A 12,908-nucleotide genomic window follows, 5' to 3' on the forward strand; every position below is an offset into this window, starting at 1 on the left:
CAAATAACAGGCTAAACATGAAATGCTGTCAAAGCACAGTAAAATTGAATGGGAAAGACGTTTATTTTTCTTTTTATAGTAGCCTCAGCTGTCGCATGTAATCATAGGTGGTACAAAATTGTCAGACAAGTGAAATATTCAAGTTGTCTGCTTTCTCAGAAAGTTCCAGTATAGTAGAAAAAGATTAAGATGGTTCTTACAAGCCAACAGGGACATCTGATTTTCAAGTTATAGTTGTGTAACATGATTCTATCAAACCAGCTTTTTCATAATAGTCTTACATCAGGGTCTTGTGCTTCTATATTAAAAGAAGGATGAGTGTTTGTGCTCAGTACTGATAGTCTCTGTAATTAAGGAAAGGTCCCCTCTTGGATCAGTAAGTAGTTAAAAAAAACAGGAAACAAAGGACAAGCGTAATTGAGATAAACAGCAAGATGACGAAGTCTGCAGAGAATACAAAATTATTCAATATATCTAAGTCGAGAGTGGATTGTGAAGAGTTACAAAGGAACCTCACAGAATTGGGTGTCTGGATAACAAAATGAAATTCAATATTGTTAAGTGCAAAGTAATGCACATTGGAAGACAATCCTGGCTACCCATTAAAATTATGGGTTCTAATTAGCTGTTACCACTCATAGATCATGGAGTCAACATAAAAATTCTCTGGCAAAAGGTCTGCTTAATCTACAACTGTCAAAAAAGCTTATGTTAGGAATCGTTAGGAAAGACAGATAAGATATAAAACATCATAATGCCACTATATAACCTCATGCTATGCCCACATTTTGAACACTGAGTGCAGCTACAGTTACCACATCTCAAAAACATGGACTAGAATTGGGCAAAAAAAGAGAAGAAGGGCAACAAAAAACTATTGGGGGGATGGAACAGAGTATAAGAGGAGAGAATAAAAAGACTGGGACCATTTATCGTACAAAAGAGATGACTGGGGATGAAAGATATAATAGAGGTATACAAAAACCATGAATGGTGTGGAGAAAGTGAACAGGGAAATTGTATGTGAAGGGGTAAGTTACTCAAGAATCAAAAGGTCACCCAGTGAAATTACAATACAGCAACTTTAAAAATTAGCACAAGGAAGTACCTCTGCACACAAGGCAATCAACTTGTAGAATTTGTTGCCAGGTAATTTCCTGAAGGCCAAAAGTAAAATTGGATTAACAATAAATTCATGGAGGAGAGTTCCATCAATGTTTATTAACTACAGGTTGAACCCCTCTCATCCAGTACACTCAGGACCTGAGCAGTGCCAGACGATGGGAGGTAGATATTTTCTAGAACTTTACCCACACTTTCACTGCTTACTGGGCTCTTAGAAGGCAATATGGAGTAAATTACAGATAAATAAAAGCACAGAACAGGACCGGTGGCTGCAAACAATCTTTATGGGACCACGGGACACTTGGCCACACCCATGATAAGGGATCATCTGGATAACTAAAATCATGCTGGAGTATGGAGTTTGCTGGAGAGAGTTCCAGATTAGAGAGGTTCAACCTGTATTACAGATAGACAGGAAAGCCCATAGTCCAAGTGTCCCTAACCTGTCACCTGCCAGAAACTAGGCCTGGACAACAGGTGGATCACTCAATAATTACCCTGTTCTATTCACGCCCCCTGAGGCATTTGGCACTGGCTATAGTTGGAAGATGGGATACTGCGCTCGATGGCCCATTGGTCTGTCATTATGGCTCTTATGTTCTTAACCATCTTTGTCAAATGCTTAGAATAACTTTGCCAGAAAACTACAGCAAATGGTTTCTGCCTAATTTTATAAGGACCTCTTCAGAAAACCCATTGCCCTCGAGAAATGTAACAGTTTCCACATTTGATCCCCAACCTACAAAACACAATGGCTGTGTCTACACTAGCCAAAAACTTCGAAATGGCCATGCAAATGGCGATTTCAAAGTTTACTAATGAAGCGCTGAAATATATTCAGCGCCTCATTAGTATGCGGGCAGCCGCGGCACTTCGAAATTGACGCGGCTCGCCGCCGTGTGGCTCATCCAGACAGGGCTCCTTTTCGAAAGGACCCCGCCTACTTCGAAGTGCCGCGGCTGCCCGCATACTAATGAGGCGCTGAATATGTATTTCAGCGCTTCATTAGTAAACTTCGAAATGGCCATTTGCATGGCCATTTCAAAGTTTTTGGCTAGTGTAGACATAGCCAATGTTTGTTAAAGTTAATGGAATTTGACCTCCAAGTAAAGGCTCATAACATTTCCCTGTGTCTTCATATTTCAGAGCTCTTCAGATAAAAAGGTGCATGCCTCAGAACATAATGACAAAACAGTAACAGTGATGTTTATTGATTAGTAGCATCAATTATGCCATGTGTACCTTCATGTACTCCTTGATAAGTCGAGCTGCCTTCACACCAGTTTCCACATTAAAACTAATGTCAACTTTCACTTCTGTCTCTTGGTCAGTAAGTTTTATTATTGGTACCTGCAAATAGTTGTAGAAGAGAGACTATATATACACATCCAAAACAGTAAGCTAAAGCTTTTCTATATTTGATTACTCAGATATTTTCTTAATTTAAGACATTCCAACACACTTGTCCTAAATGGGCACTATGTTATTGAACATCAGGTGGATGTCTTCAAGAAGCTGATTTAGAATATTTCCGCACTGAAATCAGAAGCATGAATGCACAGGTAAAAATTAACACAGGAAGCTTTGATTTAAGCATCTCAGGCAGTAAAGCCCTGCCAGCACAGCCAGTACAACTCCACCAGGTTCCTAAGTACCTCATCAAGTGGCTAACAATGTGTGGCAGCTTCCCTGCTACTGTGATTTAAACTAGCGAGACTGAATATGTCCATCTCCTGATCCCATCTCTTGATTGAAGTGCAGACACGCCAACAGAGAATTATCTTTAATTTAAGTGAACTATCACTTTGTGAAGTGACTGGATTAGAAGACCATCAACATCCCATCCAACACAAAACATTTCTATAGGAAGGCTTTGCCTGCACTGCCAATTGAGCGATAAAACTTTTATTATTCACAGCTGCTTAAACCCCCTCCTCCTCCGATTGACAAAGGTTTGCCATGACAAGGGGCATCAAAATGTCTCACCGGCAGAACCAGTCAAGGCAAAGCCCGGCTGCAGCAGGTGGAAGTATCTGGTTGGCAAGAGTGCCAAACAAACAGTGTTTACATTGCCTGACTTACACAGCCTTGTCACTAAAACATGTGTAGCGTATACAAAGCCTACTTTTTTCTGCATGTTTTCATTTTGCATTAGAGGTTTATCATTTCCCAGTTTTCAATTATAACCTCATTAATCCACACTGGCATGCGAAGGAAGCGATTAACGAAGGGCTCATGCAGATTAGCGAGGCTACTGAACTAATAAATGCCAAGCAGTGGAGGAGCGTTAGAACCTCTAAGGAGAAGAGAGTCCTACTAATTTCCAAGTGTTCTGAAATGCCAGGACAACGTACTACTGTAGCTCTGCCATCAAGTACAGAAAAAGACAGCTACCACTTTCTGTAACTGATGTTCTTTGTGATGTGTTGCTCATGTCTCTTCACCATAGGTGTATGCACTCACTACATGCACTGGCGCTGGGAGATTTTCCCTTAGCAGTATCCACAGAGAATTAGCTCCAGCACTCCCTGGAGTGGCACACATATGCTGTGCCACATAGGGTGCTGCCAGACTCCTCCATCCTCAGTTCCTTCTTGCTGGAAACTCCAACAGTGGGGAAGGTGGGCAGGGTGATGAATGGACATGAGCAACACATTTCGAAGAACACCTGTTATGGAAACAAGAAATTCCCTTGACTTCTCCGAGTGCTTGCTCATGTCCATTCAACATAGGTGACTGCAAGCAATGCTTCTGACAGAGGGCAAGAGTTTAAAGGACATGCCAATTGCAGCACGGCTCTGCTGAACCCAGTCTCCTCCCAGGCCTGCTGCAGGATGGCATAGTGAGTTGTGAAAGTATGAACTCAGGAAGAAGTCACTGCCTTGTAAATGTAGTGTATCGAGACATGCGTCCAACAGGGATCATATGATCAAGCCTCGCCTGGAGTAGAAACTTGGGCACTTCCTGCTCCGCCTGGTGGACAACAAGTCAATCAGAAGAGAGCCCCTCCTTTGAAAGAGAATGGAATCACCTTCCAGATGGAGGACTTGTCCTTTTGCTGCTCCAGAAATCTACCTCTGACATGCTCCTTGGGCTTCTTAGCTGGAGCTACAGATGGGGAATGGTGCTAGATACCCAGCAGTGCAGGTATCTAGATGACACCAAGTTGTTCAGGACAGTCAAAAGCAAAAGGGATTGTGAAGAACTACAAAAAGATCTCAGCAAACTGAGTGATTGGGCAGCAAAATGGCAAATGAAATTTAATGTGGGTAAGTGTAAGGTAATGCATGTTGGAAAAAATAACCCAAATTACACGTACTACATGATGGGGTCAAATTTAGCTACGACAGATCAGGAAAGGGATCTTGGAGTTATAGTGGATAGTTCTCTGAAGACATCCATGCAGTGTGCAGCGCCAGTTAGTAAGGCAAATAGGACGTTAGGAATTATTAAAAAAGGGATCGATAATAAGACAAAAGATATCATGCTTCCCCTATATAAAACTATGGTACGCCCACATCTCGAGTACTGCGTGCAGATGTGGTCTCCTCACCTCAAAAAAGATATATTGGCATTAGAAAAGGTTCAGAAAAGGGCGACTAAGATGATTAGGGGCTTGGAAAGGGTCCCATATGGGGAGAGGCTAGAGAGACTGGGACTTTTCAGTTTGGAAAAAAGGCGATTGAGGGGCGATATGATAGAGGTATATAAAATCATGAATGGTGTGGAGAAAGTGAATATAGAAAAATTATTTACCTTTTCCCATAATACAAGAACTAGGGGACACCAAATGAAATTGATGGGTAGTAGGTTCAAAACTAATAAAAGGAAATTTTTCTTCACACAGCGCACAGTCAACCTGTGGAACTCCTTGCCCGAGGAGGCTGTGAAGGCCAGGACTCTATTAGGGTTTAAAAAAGAGCTCGATAAATTTTTGCAGGTTAGGTCCATAAATGGCTATTAGCCAGGGATAAAGTATGGTGCCCTAGCCTTCCTAACAAGGGCAGGAGATGGATGGCAGGAGATAAATCACTTGATCATTGTCTTCTGTTCTCCTTCTCTGGGGCACCTGGCATTGGCCACCGTCGGCAGATGGGATGCTGGGCTCGATGGACCTTTGGTCTGACCCAGTATGGCCATTCTTATGTTCTAGGTGGTACACTGCACACCAAAGCACTAGGGGCTCAATGCAGTCTGAGTGCTGGTTGTGTACTGGAACCAAGGCCAATTCTCATCAGCAGAGCCTTCAAACAACATATTCCTCTCCTTTTTCCACATAAGGTCAAAAGGACGAAGATGTGACCTTCACCGCTCACATGTGCCTCTCCTACGCTCTGTAAACAGTTGCTGTGGGGAGCGATTTCTGACATAAGCCTATGGCAACTTAAAGCCTGGGGACCACTACTTGCCCAGTCTCTAGGCAACATCCCTAAGAGACCTACATTAAACTCATCTACAACACTTTACAGAATAAGCTGATAAGCTAAGAAGAGGTGACAGTGAGAGCCGTATCACAGGTGGCAAGAAGGAACCGAGGTTAGAGGGGACATGGCAGGTCCCTATATAGTGCGGCATGTGTGTGCTGGTGCCAGTCCCCTACAAATACTGCTGAAAGAAAATCTTCCAGCACGAGTGCATGTGGCAAGCACGCATACTTACGTTGAATGGACATGAGCAAGCACTCAAAGAATGTCATCTTTGTGGGCATTTCCTTTGGACACTGAAAAGGATAGAGTTGCCAGCGGAGATTCAAGAGTTCACAGTTAACCACCAGGAAATTAATCGATACTTTTGTAAATCGTGTCCCTGAAGTCACTCCAATTGTGCAATTACATAATTTCCATCACAAAGTCTTTGTGCATGCATGACACCTGTTACATCAGACTTATGAGAGGTGTGAAGCACATGGCTTGTAAAGTCACTATAGGGGCTCATCTGCATACTTGGCTCAATCTAATTCTTGACCTTCCCCCCCACCCCTCCACTCTCTGATTTGCTCACCTTGATTATCTTTTTCTGATTTGTCCTCCTTGCTTACTGTTTTTGGTTCTCTGTGCCTTAAATATTGAGTCTGTTCTGGTCTGGCTATGCTCTGAAGAAGTGGGTCTGTCCCACAAAAGCTCACCTAAAACTATTTTGCTACTCTTTAAAGTGCTACTTGACTGCTTTTTGTTTTGATGGCTTGTAAATGAGTGATTAGAAATTACCATGCCTTGAAACGCTAGACCACCATTAAGGAACACCTGCCTAGTCCATACGTATTAGAAAGCCTGAAAAATAATGTATTGATTATGGGGTTTCCACCTGGAATTACAAGACTGCTATGTGCTGTTGCTTAAGGCCTCTCTGCAGCCCTGAATAAATAGTGAAGACACAGCTACCACTCCTCACATCTGCTACACAGAAATCTAAACAAATAGTATTACATATTAGTTGTTTTCCTGTAAGTTTAGTGACTTTCAGGAATGCTAGATATACAACCCTGTAAATCACGCCACTATCCACAAACAAGGAATATTTAAGAGGCAACAAGTTTCTCAAATGAGTTCTAGAAATCACATCCCATGTGAAAATAACTGTGCCAAATATCATTCATTCAATCTTTAAACAGACACTTCTGAAAACTTTCAAAACTCTGAGAAGCTGCCCATAATAAAGAACTAGTGTTTAGAGTAGTTTACAGAGACAAAATGTTGTCTTGTAGGAGATATTACCCCACCTTCTTTGTCTCTCTTATTTGCAAGAGACAGATGTGCCAAAAATCAAACTATACCAGAAAAGAACTGAGTTGGCGGGTGTCTATACCCCAGGGTACTTTGTATAAGCAATGTAATTGGGCTAAAATGGTACAAACACTTAAAACAATTACCACACTTCTCTTTGGTCTAGCTTCCCCTGCCCACCAAAGGAAAGCTGTACAGTATACAAGATCAAGGTTCTCTGAATTTTAGAATACCCTTCAGATATTTTAGCTAAGTAGTTATGACCAGAGACAAAGTGGCTCCTGAAATAAGGGTCTACCTTCAAAGACAGTCGTTTAACATAGTACAGTGTGATAGCAAGCCAATCTACCAAGCAGTAATTGAGGGAATCCTTTATTTTTCAGCTCTGTAAAAAAAAAAAAAAATCCTATGGAGCTAGGTCTCTCTGGAACAGTGATTATGCATGTCATTATTAGAGGGATTCTGTCAAATACACATTACCAAAGTGTTATCTGCAAAATATAGGAAAAAAAACATGCCAAGTCATCATGCATGAAGCACCAAAATAGCTGCATGTCATCTTTAACAAGGTTGTTTCTTTATGTTGTGTTTGTCACCTTATTATCAAAGCAGTTCATTTTTTCTCAATAGGAATTCTTTTTGTTACTTACCGTAGCTTTGTCAAGTACTTTAATGGAATATGGCTCAGCCACATTGTGTTTCCTTAGTGCTTGTTCCAGCAGTTGTAGAGGTGGGCGTTCCCATTTCCCAAAAACAACTAAATCAATATCACTACAGACAGGAAACAACATACAATAATAAAGTCCACCGAGAGTACTATTCCCATGTAGATAAATGGCAACACTAATCTTCTGTAAAATACTTTGAATGAGCTTCCAAAAAGCTCAAAGCTTTAAGTCTGGTAGCTCTGCCATATTTTCTAGCATACTATAACTTAATCAGAAATAAGAATGGCCAAAAATGTCTACAAAAATAATTATCACTCTCTCAAAGTTTTCTTACTGAAGCCTACTTGAAATCAAGAAACAAAAAGGTTTATAAAAATAATATAGTTCATCACTGCTTCAGGCTCAGCTTTAACTATGATGTTGATCAAGCAAGAAGTTTACAGATAATGGACTCAAATGTTTTCAAGAACAAAAATGATTTTATACAAAATATTATATTAACTCTAGAGGCAGCAGCTGTGGAAGTATGCATACGCCTAGAATATTGTAAATAAAGTACACTTCGCTAGTGACTCAGTGAAACTAGACAATTTTAAACACTGAGCTGACTGAACTGCAAAAAAAAGAATTTGTAAGAACTAAATTTCAGCTCTAAAGAGATTGGCTTATATATTAAGAAAGAGTTAATTAATTTTCATTGACTGGCTGTTTAAATTTTTAATGACTACCTCAAACAAAATAAAATATTACCTATGCCACTAAGTGTGAAATTATTTTACAAATTGTATAGGTAAGTGACGTTATCTCAAAAGATAATATTTTTTAACAAAGTGTATCTAAGAGATGTGAATTCAGTCAACAGTCAGCAGTCAGTGGAGGGTATGGATGTTGGAACAAAAAACAGTAAAATATATATGTAGTTCCCTAAGTGAATAATATGTACCCAGCTTAAATACAAACATTGTTTGCAAATATTTGGAAGGGCAAAACAACAACAACAAAAATTCACAAGCAATTTTCTTCAAGGGGTCTATCATAAGACAGACCAAAAATGTAATGTACCAAAGTAACTTGCTACTTACCTAGTTGGAAGGTAAAGCCCTGTACTAAAGCTGCCAAATATCTGAACCTGAAAGGAAAAGTTAAATACTAAAATATATCCTGATATTAGAGCAAAATGCAGCCAACAAACAAGCCTTACTATTAACAGGTCCAGAAAAAACAGGAATTTACATAAACTATTCCATGAGATGCCATTTGGCTAGTGTAAACAAAAGTTATCCCACTCCAGCTCAAGCTCTATCGAGTTTATATCAATGTCATAAAGGAAGAGGTGGTGAGAAGTTAGCCTCACCATGTCCCCCAACCCCTACCATCCCACAAGTATTGACAGAAGTTTTAAATGGAATATATAAGTCTAACTATTTTAATTTTGATACTTTCTTTAGGACTTAAAAGGTAAGAGTGGTCACCTCCCTTCAGGAAAACTGACTAACACCACAAGCAGCACAACAAAGACTTTTGCAACTAAGGCCATTCCTACTCTAGAAGCACCTTACTGCTATAGGCACATCAGTTTGATACACCAGCAAGCCCTCCTATTGTGCTTACAGCTATACTGGCAAAATTTAACTTTGTACCAATAGAGTGAACTCACACATTACTGGCAAAGTAAACTATACTGATAAAGCCACATTTTCCAGGTAACGCTGTAAAAATAATCTGGACTATTGCTATAACAGCTACCCCAGTCAGAAATCACTTCAAACACCTAAGGAGCATCATGCCAGTAGAAGTCTGAAGTGTAAGACCAGGACTAAGTAATCTACTGGATTAACTCTCAGCCCCATCTGGAGAGGTTTACGCATATGAACAATCCCTTCCTCTCAAAAAAAAGCATAAATCAGAGAATCAGAGGAAAACAGTTCTTGGTGATCCTAGAATCTGAACACAGTAGCAATGAATTTTAAAGACAAAACAAAAGAAGCCAGTCGTGGAATGAATGTTTGAAATACCTTGAGCTAAATAAATACACTAGTCCTGGAGCCAGCGAACTGTAGAAAGAACTTCAAACATCCACATTATAGGTCCATATTTATTGGCTGAAGGATGGAAGCCACTCCACTAGAACTTCGAGTGAGGCAAAAGCTGTTTCAGAATTAAGACCGATACCAAAAACCCAGGGAAGCTTTAATCTTCGCTAGACAAAACTCACTTAGAAAGAAAACAAAGCAGTGAACTTAAGTATAGAAATGTCCTTTAAAGGAAGTTTGCTTATCTTTGAAGTCAGTTGGTAAGTTTCCTCTGAGCCTCAAAATAGGTACAACAAGCAGGAATTGAAATTCCAGTACAGGTATGAAGTGGTGTATAAAAGGACACAGTTTTCCTGATACACCACAGCATGTGTAATCAAAAGCTGTTTTTCCATTAATGGAAGGAAGAGACAGGAAACATCTCTTGCTCTGAAATATCTGTTACGATATACTCTCAGAGGAAAAATGCTATAATATGTGGACTACTGATCTAATATGGCAAATCCTGTGGTTGAATTAACCAACTGGATATGCTATTGATTATTCTTGGTAAATGGAATTACTTCAATATGCTTTAAGGGAAACCAACAAAGAACATAGAATCCAACAGCGAACTTCCACAGGAACTCTTGAAACTACTCTAAGGCTCATATCTTCCTGTGCAAAGCTAGTTCAGGATGCTGCAGACACTGAAAACCATGGGTGTCCAATCTTTTGGCTTGCCTAGGCCGCATTGAATGAAGAGGAATTGTCTTGGGCCGCATATAAAATGTATAATATTAGTTAATGTATATAAGTCACATAATGTTAAAAGTTTACGATCTTGTGGGGCCGCGTTACTAGCTGTCCAGGGCCGCATGTGGCCCATGGGTTGGACACGCCTGCTGAAAACAATCAATATAAACAGACAGTAAAAACAAGTTCTTGAATTTAAATTAAGTATTCCCTTTTGCTGTGTGAAAGGCCTACTAATAGGGTAAACTGACCCTGAGGTAAGAGAGTATACAAAGAAAAAACTAATCTTTCACATAGCAAAGTGAGGAGTTTCTTGTAATAACAGAGATAATGTGTTTTGTATTTTAAGTATTTCAGATGGTGTTCCTTTAAAGCTTAGTAAAAACATGAAGTCCCTTCTTCATTTGCCACCCAATACATTTTTAAATAATCCAACAAGCCACTGCATCCAAGTTTTATACCTACACATGACTATTAAGTAGGAAACACAACACGAATGCGAACAGTTTAATAGAAACAAAATAAATCACATATAATGCAAAACTGTCTTAAATTCAATTTTTATGCAACATGACCATAACTGTGCCATTCCCAGGATATGAGAGACACAAGTTGCACAAGGTAGTTTCTCACTCAGTAGAAGATTATTACCTTTCCCACCTTGTCATATCAAACTACAAACAGTCAACATTTAAAGGTATAATTAACTTAAACCAATAGTAGATGTGTAATACCATTTCTGAGATAAACCTCTCCCAAACATACACCACTTAGCCTGGGAATGCAGGAAGTTATTACATTAATGTAATTTTATATAAAAAAATGCATCTCAGCTTCATATTTAATCATTTCACGGGACCATCACCACTGCAAATAAACCTGACTGACTAAGGACTGCTTACTGTAAGCACTGCCAATAGCAGAGCAGGCAAAAGTAACCGCACAAGGAACTGCAGAGAGAATTGCATTCCAGAAAGGACTTGTAAAGGTATTAACTATTATAACTATTAAAGTTAAGAGGACCTAAAATTTTTTCCAAAATATAGCCTCAATAACTGAGCATCTCAACTTGCTGTTGCTAATTTATTTGTTTGAACCTCTTAGTGTAGGTTCAAAATTATGATTTACTTCCTCTGATGCACTTTTCCCGCAATAATCCTTAGGCATATAATACAAATTAGTAACTAAAATATTTTTTCCCATGGGATATAGGTATTCTACTACTCCCATACTGTAGGAAGATCAATATGGATCTTCAAGGCAGAGAGTAGTAAAATTATCTGCCTGCGTATCAGTGCTTGGTTTCACTTTTACAATATGAACCTCACAAAAAATTACTAAATTCATGACAACTTTCCAAAAAAATCAAAACACAAAACACACCATAAAAAGAAAAACAAACCAGTATCCGACATTTAGCTAGTGTTGTTAAAACAAGTCTGTATCCTAATATCAGTAATGAAGTTCATATATAGGTAACCAACTTAATCCTATGCTATTAATCAAGATATGATTCATGTAAGAATTTCTAATTTGGCTGTAATTTTGCTTCAGCCAGTCTGGGTAATATCAGAAAATTTACATGAAACCAAGATTTAAATTCTAGTATACCTTATACCCTTTTGATTGTTTGTAACAAGCTACTTTTAGTTGAGGAGCCAATGATGGTTATTATATTATACTACAAGTATTCTAACAAGTTCATTTTTAAAAAGTTAAACGTAGAGAGAATTCAAAAAAGTTGCATTAGGAAAACAGTATGCTCTCAAAATGTACTAGTAAAGTTGATTTGACACCTGAAATATACTCACATCAGCTGTAGGCCAAAGATCTTTGATGACCATCTCTATTCTTTTCACCACTTCTCTTCTCATAATTGCTTCTTCAGGACGAGGGGACATGAAGTCATAAAAGTCAATTATTTCTTCATGGAGCCTAAGGCGAGGAATGGGGAATAAAATAGTATCAGTAATGACCGTGATGATAGAACTTTGCTATTCAATACCAATAACCTAAAATATTTATACCCTAACATTTTATGCCATATATGGTTTTTAAGACAATTACATTCCAACTGAACAGCATTTTCAGAAATTAAATTTTATGATACTACTCTTAGCACTATCGACCTATTTAAACAATACAAGAATGCCATTTATTTAAATATTTTGGATGTTTTCATTTTTCAAATAAATTGATTTTAAGTACAGTGCTGAATTGAAAGCATATAGTGCTCACTTTCTTTATTATAAATAAAACATTGGCATCGTTAAAAAATAGTATTTTTCAATACAAGTACTGGAGTGGAATTTCCATCATGAAAATCGAACTCACAAATTTAGAAATATGAACAGAAAAATAACTGTACTCAAAAACAAAAAGTTCATTCAGTCCTACTTCTTTTTTCAGCCCATCACTCAGACAAACAAGTTTGTTTACCATTTGCAGGAGATAATGCTGCCTGCTCCTTGTTTAACAATGTCACCTGAAAGCAAGGTAGATAAAAAACCGATTTAATTTTTTTTAAATAATTTTTTTCTTTACAAGTCTCCAAAACTAAAATTCTCATTAAAAACAGTTATGATTAAGTCTTATCACAAACATGCTACAGGTACATTTACAGT

At 38.5% G+C, this 12,908-nt stretch overlaps 1 protein-coding gene across 7 annotated transcripts in view; it reads right to left on the minus strand.

Moving 5' to 3' along the window:
- TENT4A (terminal nucleotidyltransferase 4A) overlaps positions 1–12,908 on the minus strand; it is a 110,566-nt gene that overhangs the window by 76,780 nt on the left and 20,878 nt on the right. For 6 of the 7 annotated variants that reach the window (XM_074987879.1, XM_074987878.1, XM_074987875.1 and 3 more), the window contains exons 2-5: positions 12,096–12,219; positions 8,599–8,645; positions 7,499–7,619; positions 2,368–2,475 (exon numbers count right to left, since the gene is read on the minus strand). In XM_074987879.1, coding sequence (XP_074843980.1) covers positions 2,368–2,475; positions 7,499–7,619; positions 8,599–8,645; positions 12,096–12,219 — 400 coding nt within the window. The remainder of the gene's footprint in view (positions 1–2,367; positions 2,476–7,498; positions 7,620–8,598; positions 8,646–12,095; positions 12,220–12,908) is intronic. The other variant, XM_074987877.1, reaches the window with a different exon arrangement.

Source organism: Carettochelys insculpta, chromosome 2 (assembly GCF_033958435.1).
Source record: "Carettochelys insculpta isolate YL-2023 chromosome 2, ASM3395843v1, whole genome shotgun sequence".
NCBI classification, from domain to species: domain Eukaryota; kingdom Metazoa; phylum Chordata; order Testudines; family Carettochelyidae; genus Carettochelys; species Carettochelys insculpta.